Source organism: Mesoplodon bidens (assembly GCF_964165515.1).
Source record: "Mesoplodon bidens genome assembly, chromosome: 17".
NCBI classification, from domain to species: Eukaryota; Metazoa; Chordata; class Mammalia; order Artiodactyla; family Ziphiidae; genus Mesoplodon; species Mesoplodon bidens.
The window spans coordinates 60,320,755-60,340,294 of record NC_138174.1 but is presented as its reverse complement, the minus strand read 5'-3'; the positions used below and the strand labels follow the sequence as shown (position 1 = coordinate 60,340,294).

Below are 19,540 nucleotides of genomic sequence, written 5' to 3'. Positions count from 1 at the left end.
GTTATCCATTTATATTGAATTTTCTTGGCATTTTTGTTCTTGGCAGGGCTTAAAGATAGGACTTGTCCTAAATAATTAAATAAAATTAAAGCTGTTTTTGCTTTCTCTAGGAAGACTTGAAAAAAAATTTTTTTTCATAAATTTATTTATCTTTGTTTATTTTTGGTTGCGTTGGGTCTTCACTGATGCGTGTGGGCTTTCTCTAGTTGCGGCGAGCAGGGGCTACTCTTCTTTGTGGTGCGAGGGCTTCTCATTGCGGTGGCTTCTCTTGTTGCAGAGCACAGGCTCTAGGAGCACGGGCTTCAGTAGTTGTGGCTCGCGGGCTCTAGAGCGCAGGCTCAGTAGTTGTGCTGCACAGACTTAGTTGCTCCGTGGCATGTGGGATCTTCCTGGACCAGGACTTCAATCTGTGTCCCCTGCATTGGCAGGCATATTCTTAACAACTGCACCACCAGGGAAGTCCTGAAAAATCTTATAAACTATTTTCTAATTAAAGATATTTATTTTGTCTAGTAGGTCTGTGTCTTTATTCCCGTCTTGCCCCTAGGTTCTTTATGACCACTTTTTTTTTTTTTTTTTTTTTGGCCATCCTTGTTGTACTCTCAGGTGACAGGAGCTCAGGCTAACATTTCTACTTTGGTTTGATTACTTTGGTTCCTAGAGCTCCATAATATTCCCTAACACTGATGTGTGGTCACTGCCATCTCTCACCTACACCCTCAATATACGGGGAAAATTAAAATACATAATTTGTTTCACATATAAATTCCTATAATTTTCCTAGAGAAAAATTTAGCAATATTTATCAAAATACTTAAAATTATTAATGAACAGATTCTTGGTTACAACCTTTAGAAATTTATCACAAGAGAAAAAAGTTGCAAAAAGATTTATATATAGGGGGTATACCTATTAGTAGTTTTTATTATCGTGAAAATTGGTAATAACCTAAATATCCAACTCAAGGTGCTTGGATTAAATAAAATTATAGTCCTACCATATGATAGAATAATATTCAGGTACTAGCAACCATATTGCAGAATATTTAATTCTGTGAAAAAAAATTTATGTGTTGTTAGGTGAGTAGTTTGGGACACAAAACCAAATGTACTCTTTGTTTTATTTAAAAAAGTCAAATGTATGCATAAGTACAAAATAGTCTAGAAGGCTTATTTCCTGAGGCTTGTTGTTTTGTAAGTGGTATAACATTTATTTTCTACTCTTTCTATTGGTAAAATTTTCTAAAATAATAAAATTTCGTTTATTATAATAGACACATAATTCTTCAGTAAGAAAAAGTTAATGTTACTAAATATCTTGTCTGTCCAAGATCAACTCTCTAAGTATCTGCAAGGTACCACATACATTAGATAAATGATTTATCCATTCATAGATTTTTACAGTACACATTTTTCATAAAATTCTGCTGTTTCATATTCTCCTCTAATTGTTTCGGTACAAACTCTAACAAGAAAATAGCAATCTCATACAGTCTCACGACTTGAATCGTATCCGTATAATGATGTTCCCAAATGTGCATTGCTAGTTCTAGGGTCACCAATGAATTCTGAGCATGCCTCTGGGATGTCTAACAGGCATCTCAAATTTAAGAGAACCATTCATTTATTAATTTCTAGTCAACTCCAACAACCAAACCCCAGATGCACTCCACTTCCAGAATTCCTTTTTTCACTTCATGGCATTATCATCCCCCCTGGTTATCTTCCTTATACTCTCTTTCTCTTGTCCCAATCTCCAATCCATCAACAATTCCTGATAACTTCACCCGCCATATTGATCCACATCCATCTGTTTCTCATATTATCCACTCTTCTTATTCTAGTCCCAATCAATTTCTACTCTTGCTCTTCAGGTCCATTTTCCATAGTAAAGCCAAAATTATCTTTATAAAACATAAATTAAATTCATCATACTCTGCCTAAAGCCTTTAAATGGTTTCCTTTCCCACTTAGGAGAAAACTGAAATGCCCTACCAGAGCCTACCAGTTTCCCCTTAATTCATTTTATGTTTTCTTCTCTTCTGTATTCATTCTGTTCCAGACACATGGCTTTCTCTCTGTTCTCTGGATACAATTAACCTACTTCTGCCATAAGTCCTTGAATGTATTATTTCCTCTGCCTCAAACATAGTTCTCCCCAATTTTCCTATGATTCCATCTCCCTTTCCTATGATTCCTTGTCAATCAGTATAAACCCAGCAGCCCCCCAACTTGGAATGGCCTCCACTAGCTATCTCTTCTTGAGTGCCTTTCCCTACCTCATCTGTTCTGTTTTCTTGATTTGTTCACATTTGCCAGCTACAGGCATTGTATTTTCCTCTTCCTTAGAATATAAATCCCATGACAGCAGGGTTCTGTCTGCTTTGTTCACCCATGTAACCTCAGTGCCTTGTGCAGAACCAGGCCCATAGTGGGAATTCAATAAGTATTAGTGGAATATTTTGAATAAATTAATGATTAAGACATTTACAAAGTGGCATTTTCAAAGTAAAATCCCTACCCACTTGTTTAATGACTCTAACTGCCGAGGTTACAGGGTAGAAAATGAGGTGTGCTCAGTGGCAGGCCTAGAAGAAAGATGTTTGGGGGCTAACATATGGAGACAGTTTTTGCTAATAAATATGGCTGGCTTATTTCCATATACTTAGATATGGAAAAAAAGGACAAGAGGAACTTTTGCTTACCCCTATGATGAGAGATGGCATTTTTATAGTATACTGTATTCTCGACAAATGCATTTAATATCCATTACAATAAAAAACAAACTCCAAACACAAATAAGTGATCACCTAAATCTACAGATTAGATTCTGAAATATGTTCCTTCTTCTACTTCCTCCTTTGCTCCATACTTATTCTCAGATTAATAAATTCTCACTTACAGAATATGATTTTCTGAACCCTTCCAGACCTGACCCTGTGGTGGGTCTTTTTAACTGCCCCCTGGATATTACAGCAGAGCAGCCATTCCCGCTAGGACACACATATATGACCAGCAGTCAGAAGTCTGGCAAAGTCAAAAATTTCTCTTCATCTCCAGTACAGCTGTCTTAGGAAAGAACATGCTCTAAGACATTAAAGGTGAATATTGTACAAAATATGACTTTCTGCTATCTTCTGTAAAAATCTAAATTTCAATCATACCATCCTAGTAGACTTTAAAAAGACAGACCTCAAAGGTAGCATTTTATTTCATATTCTCTTGTAACTCTGGAAGGAAACTTAAGAATGAATAATTGGAGATCTGCACACTAATGTAAAGATGAAAGAATGGGACTCAATTTAACATGGGTGCTAAAAAAAAGTGGAATTATTTCCCTCTGCCACCTTGAAAAGGATATTGGCTTTGAAATATATGAAGCAAGAAGGGGCAAATGTCATGCCAAATGGGCAACATATCAGTGAACCTTCCCGTGAAGAATTTTTAATAAACCCTACATTTTGAGTATCTACTTAGTTCTTTGTGAATATGGTTTTTTTACATGGACTCTTTTGTATATAGCAGCTCCATCCTTATTGCCCACAACAGGGTTTTCCATCTGTTTTTATAATATATATATGTATGTGTGTGTGTGTGTGTATACATATATCATTAAAACAGTTTGAACACACACCCACTCGACACATATTTATGTATTTCTAAACCATATGCATGTACTATTGCACTGTTATGTATTTTATATACCTTCCTACAACAACAAAAAAAAAATTAAAAGAATGTGACAGAATAAATATACATTGAAATTCTATATTTCCTTTCTGCCCTCCAGTGGCTCAGCTTGTGAACTCCCTGGGGAATGCTTACCCTATGTTGGAGACCACTAAGCTTTGCTGTCTCTCAGCGAAAGGAACTACTTTTTATTAAAGCTCTTTGGATTTTATGATCCATTGTGCACTAGAGGTTTTTGTTTTTGTTTTTTTGCGGTACACGGGCCTCTCACTGTCGTGGCCTCTCCCGTTGCAGAGCACAGGCTCCGGACGCACAGGCTCAGCGGCCATGGCTCACGGGCCCAGCCGCTCCGCGGCATGTGGGATCTTCCCGGACCGGGGCACGAACCCGTGTCCCCTGCATTGGCAAGCGGACTCTCAACCACTGCGCCACCAGGGAAGCCCGTGCACTAGAGTCTTTGAATAATACAGATCTACATACCATATTATAGCCCATGGTGCTGTGAGGTGTCACCTAGATGAAGGCACTTGTTCCTCCAGCTGTGCATAATATTGTTGGCTCTGACTCAGAGCTGAGTTAACACACCCTACCTCCACCCCACTAGCCCTCATCCAATCACTGGTCAATGTGGGACAATGAAGACCCACCTCCTTGTTTCAACTCAGTAGAACCTGAAAGACGCCTCCCAGCTCCTGAGGTCCTACTGGGTTCAGGCGAGGCTTCTGTTAAAGCTACAACACAATTCAGTTGCTCCCTCTGTGCTGTGCCCCTCCCTCCCGCCCCTTACTGACCACAGGGCACTCTGCCGTGAACCTCCTGCACACACATCTCCGTTTCACAGTCTCTTTCCCGGGGAACTCCAACAAAAACATATATGCATCGGCATATACTTAGGAATCTAGTTTGTTTATGTGTCAAGTTCCTAATAGATTGTTTATTGGCGCACTGGAAATTTAAGAATTAAAAAATATTCTAGGGGCTTCCCTGGTGGAGCAGTGGTTGAGAGTCTGCCTGCCGATGCAGGGGAGACGGGTTCGTACCCTGGTCCGGGAAGATCCCACATGCCGCGGAGCGGCTTGGCCCGTGAACCATGGCCGCTGAGCCTGCGCGTCCGGAGCCTGTGCCCTGCAACGGGGGAGGCCACAACAGTGAGAGGCCCGCGTGCCGCAAAAAAAAAAAAAAAAAAATCCTAAATTTTCCTGAATTCTCATTAGGGTCTCACTGAGTCAAGATTAACTTCACCTGGAGGTCTTCCTTGTTTTCTCTCATCATGGGGAAGCAAGGTTCCAAAAATGTGGCAGGAAGAGTGACTTCCGTCCTTCTGAGTGCCTGAGTGACAGTCACTGATGAGCTTAGTATCCTTGCCTCTGAGGACAACGGGCTTTCTCCCTGATGACCTCAGCCATTCTGACCCGGGCTCTGGCCCAGCTTCTGCTGCTCACTCTGATGTCTCCTACACTGTCACTTTAGCTCCTGCCCTTTTCCCAAGCAACTCAGTTCCAAGAAATGTCTCAGCACTTGGCCCACTAGCAGCATAAGGCACCTATTTACATTACCTTGGAGGTGTCTTTTTGAGGGAATTGGTTTAACTCACTAGTAATTATGGCACCACTTTTCTCTTATACTTTTCCTGATGGAACTTATTTTTGATTCTGCTCTCCAGGGTGAGAGCTCTGTTTTCCCAATGTACCAGCCGTAGAAAGAGCAAAGTAGCCATTACTGCCTCCTGGAAAGGAGAAATCTATGGTATTGGACACAAGCCGCCATATCTTGCTTTGCTCAATCTGCAGAGACTCCCATAAAAATGGAATCCTAAGAACTGGCCCCATATAAACTTAAGTTTTGCAGAACAATTATGAGAAGCATACCAACGACTCTGGAATAATATCAATAAAAACTCAGTACTATGTTTAGGTATAGATTCTAACATAGAACACTAGAAGTCAGTATCAACTATCCACACAAAGTGTTGCTTAGAAAAAATTAAAATATATGCACATATAAATTGTTATAAAAAGACTAATAACTTAAAAAATATCCCATCTTAGCCCAAACCCCAACAGATGCAGAATGGAAAGTGGTTTTTACAACATGTAATATAATATTTGGCTTTCATTAATCAAATAGTTTGATGAAATATTCCTTTGACAGATACCTTCATGCTTTACTTGCCATGTAGTAAAAACAGCAGTATATACTCACTTAATTAAATAATATTATTAAAGATAAAACAAGTATTTCATAAACAACCATTAGGTAACATGTAAAAGGTGATACAGGAAATAAATACAAGAAATGCATGTGATTCATTTATGACTTAACTTTTGTTGAAAATGCAACAAAAACCTTCACAGCAAGGCTCAGAAAATTGCCTGGAAGGTGACTTTGGCATCTTCCATGCTCTTCTATGTGTTTTCTTTGAATGGTGACAGGAGTTCCCATGTCTAAAGCTTATTCGTTAGGGATGAAGCTCATCCTGAGATTCTCATTATTTATTGAAACCCTGAAGCCATGGTTCCTTTTACAGATAGATATTGTCCATCCATTAAAATACTGCTGCACATTGACTGTATATGAAAATCACTCAACCAAATATTTCCAAAACTCTAGATACAAATAATTTATTCCAGTACTCAGTTTCAGGTAGGATTATCAGATAGGATTAACAGGTTGATGACATACAATGGAAAGTCATCATTTACTAGTTATTACTAAGTATACCAATAAATAGAGCATTGGCACTTACCTGAATAACATGCTTCAGTTTATCAATAATCTGATTTATCACAGGATCGGTTCCTTTGACTTTGACTTCGGGATTTCCAGATTGGGCTTTGATTCCATTTCCCACTACACGCTGAGTATAGCTAACAAAGTGAAAAAGTGAAAGATACATGACTTAATAACCTGGTCACAGTATTATCTGCCACACTTTTTGAACAGATTCGAGTTCAGAATTTTACTCCTTCAAGAGTATAAAATAATTTATTTTTTCTTAGACCAGAATCTGGCACAGCTGCAATGTTTTTTTCCTGGTAAAACACTTAACATGCAAATACAGACTATTCTATTGGTATCCTCTCAAAAGACCCAACTAAAAATTGTGTTTTAATACTACTTACCAATATACTAAAAGAAGTTAATATACATCTCACTTTGTTACCAATCTTTGCTGAATTACACACGTCTGAATCCATATTATCTGGGTCAATTCACTTCATTTTACACAGTATTTAGATGAATCACAGTAATATTGTTTTACATATTGTACTACAAAAGAAATATATATACACATATATGCATATACACACATATATATGTCACATAATGCCAACTTAGTACTCAAACAGATATTTAGATTCATCAGTCACAAAGATATATTAAGCACCCCCTCCTATATTCCAGTCCTATACTACATGACTGGGGTTATAAGGAGTTATAAGACTCAATTTTTCTCCTCACAGTGCTCATTATATACCTGGGAACATAACGTATCAATTAACTTGTTCATTCATGCATTCATTCATTACATTATACTTAAAAGTTCTTACTAGATTCCAGCAATATAACTATCTTTCTTTTCCTGACAGTGTGGTGTAGCATAATGACAAGTGAACAGCTAAAGCACAGCACTAGGAATGAAGGAGACATTCAGTACGCGGTGGGGACAGCAAGAAGGAAGAGTACATGCTAAGCGAGAGGGAGGGATAACACAAGTAGTCAACATTGAACACATGGAGAAGTTTATTTGGACCAAGGCACTTGGGGAAAAACTAAAGGAGGAGTTATAGCTTGAGGCGGCCCTTGAAATATTAAGGTAAGGATAGGTCTTGGATGATGTAGTCAATGTGCACTCCAGGGCAAAAGATGACATCCCAGCCGGGGAAATCACAAAGGCACGTGAGTAACACACACAGGGAAGCATAACTAGGCTTTTATTTACAAAGGGAGAGAACAAATGGGGGAAAGTAAGAGATGGGGGACATGCCCTGGAGGTTCCATCCCCTCTATGTTTAAGACTTTCCTCTGAGTAAAATGTTGCTTACATTAAAGTATCATGATAAAGTGGCCTCACATACTTTTCAGGAAGCATTTTCACATAATTTGTAATGTAATATCCCTTCTCTGTATTTCAGCAGAGTATCACAGTTATGCACATGAACCTTCTGAATTTTCTACAGCAGGGGAAACTCTCTGAAGAGATAAAAAGAGGTTCCACTGTTGAGAATATGGCCAAACAAAAGGAGTTTCAAGGAATATCCAGTTATTCCTAATATTATGCATACCCAATGATCAATTTTCAAAAGTAGATCAAACAATTGCTAATTATGTCCTTCCAGTGATAGCAAATGATGGAACTCTTTGATATAGATAATACCAATTAGATGTGATAAGAATAATGATATTAATAAATATTTTTATTTTTAAAACAACCTTGAACTCATTTCTTTATGCAGAAATAGAGGGTTTTAGAGTTAGGTATTCCAGTGTAAGTTAGTAACTTAGCAATATATACCAATAGTAGAAGGAAAACAATTATGCATATACTATTAATGTGTACTAATATTCTTTAGTTAAGAAGAATCAAGTAAATTATAAATATTAGGCTTCTCTTAACTTCTCTGTAGCACGGTTATATTTTTCTTCCAAATATTTCAAGTAGATTACACATGTGGCTCCTTTATTAGTATGATCATTATTAATAATAATGATGAATAGTGTGAATAAATAAATGGATAAATGATGACTATGATTCAGGCATTGTTTTAATTACTTTCTTTGGAATTTGTCAGTTCATCTCAGTGACAATCATTTGTTGTAGCCATGAGAACATGCCTCATAGACTTCAAAATATTGGAAATGTCATTGACCAGGGCACCTGCTGCTTTGCTCTGAAATCTATTTCTTTGTCCCCTCCAACCAATGACTGAGTGCAGCAGAGATACTAAAACAGACCCATCACTGGAAGACATAGCTTTCCCCTAATGGCCAATTTTGGCTCAGGATTCCCTGCAGCCCCTGCTAAACCTGCCTTAGATGGCACCTCATGCCAGAATGCTTCCACTCCACCTTGCTTTCCTCTCTCCTTCACTCTGGGTCACGTTTGCTTCATGGCCAACAGCTCTTCCAGCCTTACACAGATTCCTCCTCATTTTCACTCATAGGCATTTCACTTAATAAAACTCCTCTTGTGTTTAGTCCTTCTTTGGCATTTGCTTCTTGGAGGACCCAGAACAGTACACCATATAATATTTATACGATAATTATTCCCTATCTGTAGATTGGGGATCTAAGATTTGAATAGGTTAAGTAACTTTCCCAAGGCAACGCTGTTGGTTAAATATACAGCAAGGATATGAACACAGGGAATGTGAGCTCTAGATACAATCATTCAATAATTATGAATGAAAACTCCTGAAACCAACTAACATAAAGATATCATTAGCTTGGTGCAAAGTGTTTGGTTTTTTAATTGTTTGTTTTGACTTGATTTGTTTTTTACTGTAACTACAGCATTTCAAAGTCTTCACTGTTTCTAATTAAAAGGGATATACAATTTTCTTCAAAAACTTCTTCAATGAACAGTTGTATATTATTAGATAAAGAGTGAAATAACAGTTGTTGGCAGGGTGAGACTAAACTAATAGACTACAGGTTTGCCTTAAGATTTTCCTTTGTTTCACCTGAAATACAGACATAATGCCAACAATGGAAACTGAGACTCCTCTCTTAACTTTAAATAAACACTTACTTGGTTCACATCTTGATTTATTTATAGACCATGAAACTTTCTTTTAACATTCAAGAATACTGTTCCACATTAATCCAAGGAATTACTTATTTTTGTTCTTAATTATTACAGTTAATAACTAGTTAAATTTATCAGAATTACAATTGATCAATAATCTCCTTCCCAGCTAGTATATTATCGAATAGTTCAGGATCACTATTTTTTTTTTTTTTTTTTTTTTGCGGTACGCAGGCCTCTCACCGCTGTGGCCTCTCCCGTTTCGGAGCACAGGCTCCGGACGCGCAGGCTCAGCGGCCATGGCTCACGGGCCCAGCCGCTCTGCAGCATGTGGGATCTTCCCGGACCGGGGCACGAACCCGTGTCTCCTACATCGGCAGGCGGACTCTCAACCGCTGTGCCACCAGGGAAGCACAGGATCACTATTCTTATGTATCATTTAAGTAAGGAAAAAATATTGCAAAGCAGGGCATTTAAGATACTTTAAGTGAAACATACTTTAATAAAATTATTCTTTTCTGTTTTTGTAAGGTTAAGAAGAACCACAGTGCAATAGTGATACACACACACCAGAATGATTTAAATGAAAAAAGATGATACCAAGTATTGGCACGGATGTAGGGCAGTTAGAACCCTCTCTCCTTGTGGATGGGAGTTGAAACTGATATAAACCACTACTTGACATGTATCCGGGTATATACTAAACAATGTTTATGAAAAGAAAGGTATAGAATTTTCGGAGAAGTACTATGCAAAATAGCCCCCAACTGGACAAAACCCAAATATCCTTAAACATTAGTGTGGGCAAATAAATGGTAGAATATTTACATAATGTCATACTATATAGCAATAAGAATGAATGAATTACAACTATATTCTAAATCTTATAAGCGAAATATTCAATGAAAGAAGCAACATATGGAACATATGCTATGATTCCATTCATTAAAAGTTAAAAACTAATCAATGATGTTCCAAATCACCATAAGTACTACTCTAGGAGATAGTGTGCAGAAGCTTGAAGGGGGTTTTCTGGGGTTCTAGTAATATGTTTCTTGATTTGGATCCTGGTTCCACAAGAGTGCTCATTTTATATTTAAAAAAAAAAAGAATTGAACTGCAGAGTTAAAATTTGGATACCTCACTGTACACGTGTATTTTCAACCTAAACAAAACATTTATGTTGAAAACTTCTTGTGCTCTTTTTCTTAATATGCATACAACAGACAAATTTGCATTGAACAATGTATAAATAAAAGATCAAGATAGGTATTTTTAACACGGGCTAAATGGTTTTGTCATCATAAAGTTAGTAATTTAGGCTCCTAGTTTGACACAAAAACTCCCTGCAGACTTTAATTTGCATGCAAAAAACACAGTTACTAAATCAAATAAAAGTTTTTCCAACAGACTTCTTATATGAGTTTTTCTCATTATGAAATTTTAATAAATCATTAATCACTCTTTTTCCTCCTAAATGTACAAGTAATGGATAAAACATTTCAAGGAACCCTACAGAAGTTTCTTGACTTGAAAAACTGCTCACATTTCAATGAGAAGGAGGGAACAAAACACACACAAAAGAGAGGCCAATTTTTTGTTAGAGAAGTAATAGACCCACCATCTGTGCCTGTTTCTTTTAAGCAGGCCTGGGAATGGATGACAGCGGTTTCATAGGAATACTCATTCCACAAGTATGACTTGTTTCTCATTAACATGGCAAAAAGGCAAGTGTGGATATATTTACCTTCTATAAAAATGTTTTAAAATGATGATTAACAAGATTCCAGTTCTCCTTGTGTTCAACAGATGAAATATTAAAAAGAAGTGCTAATACATCTACACACGATATGTCATTAGGAAGTCATTTCTCCTGACATTACCAACATTTCTTATTTGAAACACACCATGCCCTCTTGGCTGATATTAAGTTCATTTTCTTGGGAATGCAATAGAATGTGTTTAGATTCACATCAAAAGTATGGTATTTTGATGTGTACATATACCATTTCAGGTGGAAAAAATATATAAAATCTGACCCTGACATTCATTACGAATCATTAAAGTGATCTGTCTTAGAAGTTTTTGATAGCTTCACTGGGACAAGATATAAGAATATGATCATTGATCAGAGATGAGGAAAACACCTTATCAGGGGCTTTCTCTTTCTACTATTATTGCAATCTCTGTTAGAGATTCGAGATTGAGAATGGGGACCATGTTGGTGGTGGTGGTAATAGTAGCAGCAGAAGTAGATGTTTTGTTTATATCCTTTTTTCTGACTTGGTTAGGTGATTGTATATTAAAATTCCTTCCATTTCCAGAGTTTTGAGTCTCCTAGTTTTAGGAGGTGTCTTTGACTCTGGTAAATGCATTGCTGTCTCTGGTTTAAAGACCTGGGAAGCACAGCATAGGTATTCATCAGTGAACCCCTTCCACCAGAACAAATTTTTCTCTCAAATCATCTCTGGGCCCCCCTTCTTGGTTTTGGTACCAAATGTGAAGTAAGTACTGGTGATCTGTTTTTGTAACTTTTTCTCAAATACCTGGGTGACACTGGATGCCACTGCTGAATGCTGTTTTGTGCACATGCAGCTTCTATACAGCCCTTCTCCCTGACAGTGAAGGTCTTAATCTTCGAACTCTCAGAACAGATAGGAGTCATATGATTGATTTCATGTGCTAGGTTTAAGAGAATAACCTTTCATGATAGGTAAGAGGCCTACAGGGGATTTAGAGAATGCAGATATCTGTAGAATCAATTCAAGAAGATTCAACCTTCTGTGATTCCACTATCTCACTTCAACTGTTGAGCCACAAACTATTTTTAAGTTAATTTCTACCATTTATTTGACTTTATAATTATAGATAATAATGTCTAAGTTTGAAATATATGTTTCTGACCTTAAATAATGAAGTCAAGATAAATAGAATTGATAGAGACCTTATTATGGCCTTTATTATTATTTGTAGATAACTAAGTAGCTACTGAGGATATCATAGTTTGTGATATAACATTATTCTAATAAGGTAATGTGATGCTTTGTATAGCAATCAACAAGGAATTTTTAGCAGATCACTACATATAATGTTATATAAATTTCATTTCACCAACCTTTTGTTAGAGACATTACAAAATCCTAAAAGTCCCTAGAATCTTACAGTTTTTTGTATTGTTTTGCAAATGTAATTGGCACCAACATTAGTTAAACTTCAGACATGAAACTAACAACTGCATCAAAATATACTTTAAAATTAGTTGCGAGATACAATAATTCTCAGATTATCAACCTACCATGCAAATGAACCACCCAGGTATTTCCTACCAATACATAACACAATAAAATCAGAGAGAAAGAAACTCTGAATTTCAGAGCATACTAGTTTCCTAGGGCCACAATAACAAACTACCACAAAGTAGCTGTTTCCACAATCCTACACAGCAAACAGATGAGCAATTTACAAATAAACACTAACGAGAGGGGGAAGGGCACTCATAATGGTAAGATATATTTTAACTGATGGACAGTTAATTAAATATTTTTTAATATATTTATTAATCCTACCTTTAATGGAATCATTTTCTTTTTTCTTCCTTTACTTTTGGAAATTTGTAGCTTGTTTTTTTTTTTTTTTTTATAAAGGACACTCTTTGACAAATACAGTTTTCTAAGTTTAAATCCATCATCAATACTCTATTAATTGGACAGTTTTGATATGTGGTTGGTCCATGTATTTTTGGATTGGGGGTGGGAATCTGTCAAGGAAGCCAACAAGCTCAGTATTATGTAGCTTCTATTGTAAATACTTCTGTCTGCTCTTATTTTAGGCATGGCCAAATAAATTGGTTAGAATATTAATGAAAGTCAGACATAATAACATAAGAAGAACTACATGGAAAAAATGCTTATATATAACATAGACATAATATATAATATAATAATATAGTATATAATATATAATGCATATACATGTAAACATTTACATATACATAAAATAAACATTTATATGCATAATAATATATAGGCATATATTTATATGTACTTATACACACATACACACACATACCCTACTGTTCCCGTATTCACTTTCTTTACATTCATTTTCAATAGCAAAAAAGTGGACTTCCTGGGCCCATAACAGAGATTTGAAATTTTAAAAGATTTGTAAATAATTTTTCTTAAGGAAAGTAAGCCTGCAGTAATTAATTAGTATATAGAAAACAATTAGAAGTTGAGCATAACACATCCGTTTGAATACCCAGTTTCAACCCTGTCTCCAATCCCAACTTAAAGTTCTGTCCATTTTGTGGTCTGTTGAATCTCAAAAAATACAAATTGATAGGTTTCACATCACAGTTGTTATGGAGAGGAAGCTGCAGGAGGTGGGGAAATAACTCAGCTTTCTGTCCATACCTCATCTTAACTACACCACAGCCAAATTCCTACTATCAGACAGTCCTGAAAAAACAATCCACTTGTGTAATGGACTCTAATTTGTGTTCACTTGCATATAGGAGAAAATTGCTTCTCCAGCTATTTCTTGGCAAACCCAGTTATGCGGTGCAAAAAAAACAGCTGGACCTAGTTCCGCCGACAGAACTCTATGTGCCTAGGGACTTTCAGATTCCTACAGCTGTGATTCCTCTCTGGACACACTTGGCTGACTCAGCATGTGAAAAAGATGCATGCACAGAAGGCAGGAGGTTTCTGATGGCTGGCAGAGTCCAAACAGAATGGGTGTTTCTGGTCCAGATGACCTGGAGATTCTGTACCTCGAGGCAAACTTGACCAGCCTCTCCCTCACTCTCTGCGCTTTCCCTGTACTTCCCCTCTTTCAGTCATTTAAATGATTTCTGCAAGGTCCTTCGGTTTACACTCTTTTCCTCCTGCCTAGAAACTTCTATCTCTTTCCCCCAAGTCACTACACCAAGCTTTAAAAGGGGTTTTGCTAATGGGATTAAATCTGAGATTCTGAGATAGAGAGATTACCCTGGATTATCCATGTGGGCCCCAAATGCCCATATGGCATGTATCTCTTTAAGTGGAAGACAGAGGGAGTTTTTTGGTTTTGGATTTTTTTTTAATTAATTAATTTTATTTTTGGTTGCATTGGGTCTTTGTTGCTGCGTGTGGGCTTTCTCTAGTTGTGGTAAGCGGGGTCTACTCTTCCTTGCGGTGCACGGGCTTCTCATTTCGGTGGCTTCTCTTGTTGCAGCGTACCGGCTCTAGGCACGCGGGATTCAGTAGTTATGGCATGCAGGTTCAGTAGTTGTGGCTCATGGGCTCTAGACCGCAGGCTCAGTAGTTGTAGTGCACGGGCTTAGTTGCTCCGCTGCATGTGGGATCTTCCCAGACTAGGGCTCAAACCCATGTCCCCTGCATTGGCAGGCAGGTTCTTAACCACTGCACCACCAGGGAAGCCCCTGGTTTTTGTTTTTTTTACAGAAGTAAAAGGAGAAGGCAATAGGACCACTAGGCAGGGACTGAAGTGATGCGGCCACAAACCCAAGAATGCTAGAAGCTTGAAGGGGCAAGGAATGAATTCTCCCCTAGAACCATGGCCTTGGTGCAACTAGATTTGGGCCCAGCAATACTGATTTCAGACTTCAGACCTCCAAAACTGTTAGCTATCACATTTCTGCAGTTGTAAGTCACTCACTGGTAATTTGCTACAGCAGTCACAGGAAACTAACACAACTAACTGCCAACTAGGGTGTCTCTTCTAGGTTACTGGCTCTTGTAAATATTGCTTGCTAACACTTTTTTTTTCTGGTATACATGTATCATTATTGTAATTAAGTAATTAACTGCACAATAGTTAGTGCCTATAACTCTCTTCTAGACTGTAAATTCTTGAGGTCAATTAGTGTGTCTTTTTTTGTTTGTTTGTTTGTTTGTTTGCAGTACGCAGGCCTCTCACCATTGTGGCCTCTCCCGTTGAGGAGCACAGGTTCCAGATGCGCAGGCTCAGTGGCCATGGCTCACAGGCCCAGCCGCTCCACAGCATGTGGGATCCTCCCGGACCGGGGCACGAACCCATGTCCCCTGCATTGGCAGGTGGACTCTCAACCACTGCACCACCAGGGAAGCCCAGTGTGTCTGTCTTAATGATCCTCTAGTTCCAGGGCTTGACAAAATGTTTTGAATTTGAGAGCTTAACACATATTTACTATCTGAGTGCATATATGACTGATACAAAAGTAAACCAAAAAATAACTTTCAAGAGATAAGTTATCTTTTCCAGAATGAGTTCTTATGAAATTCCTCAATGTTCCTGAATTTGGTAACAAATCCCATGAATCTGTAATTTCATTTTAATGCTGATTTGGTCCAGTTTTAAATAGTTTCTGAATAGCACTTTTTAATGGAGTCTTGTCCAAGTTCTCATTAGAAATAAAAATAAATTAGTAAAACAGAACAAACAACAGAAACACTAAATCCTAAAACTGACACTCCATATGTAAACTAACTGTAAAAACAATTAAGTTAAACCTTCCTATCCATATGTTACTTCACAGGAGGGAAGAATTTCCTCTATATAAAATCAGGTAAGAGGCAGTTGGCTCCCCCTAGCCTGTCGCTGAGTCATTCCTGCAGGAGCCCTGAGAAGCAGCAGTTGTTCTTCTACAGCCCCAGTCCTGTTTTTCCGAGGGGCCTAATATAGACTCCTTGAGAGACTGAAGCTACAATAAAAGAACAAGATGCAGCAAGATCCTGCCAGGACCTGGAGAATATTTCCCTCAAGAAAAGCCTTAAAAAAAAAAAGAAAGAAAGAAAAGCCTTGTTGGGTGAAGCAACAGAGGAGCCTGGGTACCTGAAGTGACTTATAACCCAAGTGATTCGGGTCTTGATCACATAGTCTTCCCAGCATCTTCGTTCCCTCTGCTGCTGACGCCTCCCTGATCTCGCTCCCCATAGCAAGAATTCAGCCTCTTTTCCTATTTTCCCTTCCTTTTCCCACATTACAACTTTGTTATTTAGTACAAAAAGATTTTCATGAAGTTTAGGGAACAATGGAGAGAGTATAAAGCAAATCAGGAAATTCCTGATAAACACATGACATACGCCATACCAACGGGCTATTTAAAATTAATTTCAAAATAAAATACAGCCTTTCTTTAGAATCCCCACCCAGAAATCAGTAACATATATCATTTACAAACACTACTCATTCTTGCCCCCCACTCTACATGTGTGCTGAACATTGCAATGCGTCTTGTGCCTTGAACGAGACAGCATAGGACAGGTATGCACCTTAGCCTAGCTGAGCTACTCCAATAAATGCTTGCTGGCTACTGAGAGGATGTGCATGTCAACCTGCTCTCCTCCAGTTTAGAATTAAAAAGAAGCTCAGCCATCATCTCAAAGGTAAGTGAGATGGAAATGTGGCTATTTATTTTTTATTCCAAAACCTGATTTTAGATAAATATTACTACCTTCTAGGTAAAGAGAATGGGGAAAATATAACAGAAAACACACACACAACTAAAAATCATCCTGCAAAAACAAGAAAGGGAATATCATGTAGAAGACTTAGGGAAAGAATACCCCTAAAAATGATTTTACTGTTGAACAAGAAGAAATATTTAGAAAATTGTTTTAAACTACTTAAACTATGAAGAGTATGTAGAAAGACAGGTCATTTATGAAACAGGAGCTGAAAGTTATAATGACAAAATGGGCCTAAATGGCAAAATGGGAGATGGGTGAGATTAGGAGGTGTAAATGAAAACTAAAATGCAATAGCAAAATTTCCATCCACAAGGGGATCCATGGAGAACAAAACTGATGCACTGAAAAGCTCAAGCAGCAATTGAATCAGGGCCCAGGGGGAAAGAGAAAGGCATAAAATGATGACAAAAAAGATGGTAGATGGAATGCCAGAGATGGGAGTTCTGACTCAAGAATAATTTGTGAACCGAGAAAGAAACAAGAGTAACTTGATATGAAACAATAATCAAAGCAACAACTTAATATGAAGAAGAAAAGGACTAACCAGATTCTAGTGGTTGTGGTGGGAAAACAGTTAAGACTTACCCATATGTAGACAGAAACTAGCCAAACCCCAAAACTGCAAAAATAAAGAAAATATCTGACTGATATATATATAGAAAAAAAAGTTAGTTAAAAATAAACTATATCAGGTTTACTTTAGACCTTTCTTCTGCTGTGTGAATATATTAGAAGACGTGGAGACTTTAATAAGAATATGACCAAAAACATCATATCTATCAAGTTCTGTATCAAGGTTGAATGCAAAGGGATGACATCTCTATATATCCCACTGATCTGTCCTTCCAAAAATAATTTGCTCAAGGACATATCAGTACGTATTGGGGAAAAATTATCAAAATTAAACGTTCAAGAATTAGGAAGTTGTGAATCCAAAATCCTGACAGGAGACAACTGATCCAATTAAAGTTCATTTTACATGTTTTATAATTGTTTACCACAAAATTTTGATTAAAGTAAAATTTCAAAAGAAAATAAGTATTTAATAAATGCAATGATATTTCACATTCCTAGTTATAATACTAGATATTGAGGATTGTTAGGGGTAAAGGGAAGGAAAAGCATTCTACATTCCCCATCTAACATTGAGTGAACTCAAGAGATAGCATTAAACATTCCTGTAGGCTCTACTGAAAGTGTCCAGATTCAGAACACTAGTGACCATTTCCAACGTGATCATTCTAGTCTAGACCATATCTTTTTCCTTATCTGATTATGGCAAAAGACTCCCTCCTGGACTCCCAGCTTCACCTTCATACCCTTCACCTTTTCTTTACACAAGAGCCAGAGAGATCTTATTAACAGTAATTCAGGGCTTCCGTGGTGGCGTGGTGGTTGAGAGTCCGCCTGCCGATGCAGGGGACACCGGTTCGTGCCCCGGTCCGGGAGGATCCTACATGCCGTGGAGCGGCTGGGCCCGTGAGTCATGGCCGCTGAGCCTCCGCATCCGGAGCCTGTGCTCCACAACGGGAGAGACCGCAACAGTGAGAGGTCAGCGTACCACAAAAAAAAAAAAAAAAATGTGTACCATGATGAATATTTTTCTTTCAGGTCTCCACTGAAGATGAAAAATGGATTATATTTAAGACTGCAAAGAAAGTCTCATTATATTTTTAAAAGTAGAAATTATGTGGGTTATATTACCTACCCAAAAAACTCAATACGATTGTATAGAAAAATCTCAAACTGTTCATCCCAAAGACTGAATCTCATCATCACAAAGATTGACCCTGAGTCCTATTTTAGTCTTAACTCACAACATGAATTTGGTTATTTATTAACTTTTCTTGAACCTCAAGTGCCTTAATGTCTAAAATATCAGTGATGTGGTCTAATTTGCAGGGTGCCTTGAGTACTAAGTGAAAGTATATGTGTATACTGCCAACAATAAGCATTTTAATAAATATTAGTACTATTATTTTGATCTAAAAAAGAATTAAAAACTATTCATTTTTAGAATGCTTCATTTTTCTCTAATCATAGATATAAAAGAGATACACAGAATCAAAGGGAAAAAATACTGAGAATAATATTTTTGAAATAAGAAGGTCAGTTATTTCTTATAAGAACATTTCCCGCAGATAGAAGTTTACATAAACTGCTTCAAAATAATTCAAAGTCCTGAGGAACTAGCTCATGTAGTGAGTTTTATTATGCCAATATCAATTGCCTGGCTTAGATAATGTGCTGCAATTATATAAAATGTCCTCTTTGGGGGAAACTGGGTAGTGGGTACGTGAGGGTCTCTGTATTTTGTTTGTAACTTCTTGTGAGTCTATAATTACTTCGAAATAAAAAGTTAAAAAAAATTCAAACTGAAATCCTAGAGAACGTGATTCGAGAGAGAAAAGTTGCAAGACAAATTAGAGAGTGCCTTAGAAACAGTGAATTTAACCCTTCAAAATGAAAGAATTGGGAACAAACAGAACTCTTACCTGAGGAAAAACATTTAAAAAAATATGACTAAATGAAATACAAATTTATTACTGAAAAAAATCCGATGAAATTAAGCAGCAGCAACCCCTGCAGTTACCAATCCACTACATCTGAAGTTTTCCAAAACCTCAGTTCTTTTTGAAAATAAGGTA

At 37.3% G+C, this 19,540-nt stretch overlaps 1 protein-coding gene across 1 annotated transcript in view; it reads right to left on the bottom strand.

Annotated features, from left to right (window-relative positions):
• Positions 1-19,540, bottom strand: part of GPC5 (glypican 5) — a gene marked incomplete at both ends in the record, with an annotated part of 1,313,977 nt that overhangs the window by 870,442 nt on the left and 423,995 nt on the right. The window contains one exon of the mRNA XM_081214376.1: positions 6,436-6,556. Within this exon, the coding sequence (XP_081070502.1) occupies positions 6,436-6,556 (121 nt within the window). The remainder of the gene's footprint in view (positions 1-6,435; positions 6,557-19,540) is intronic.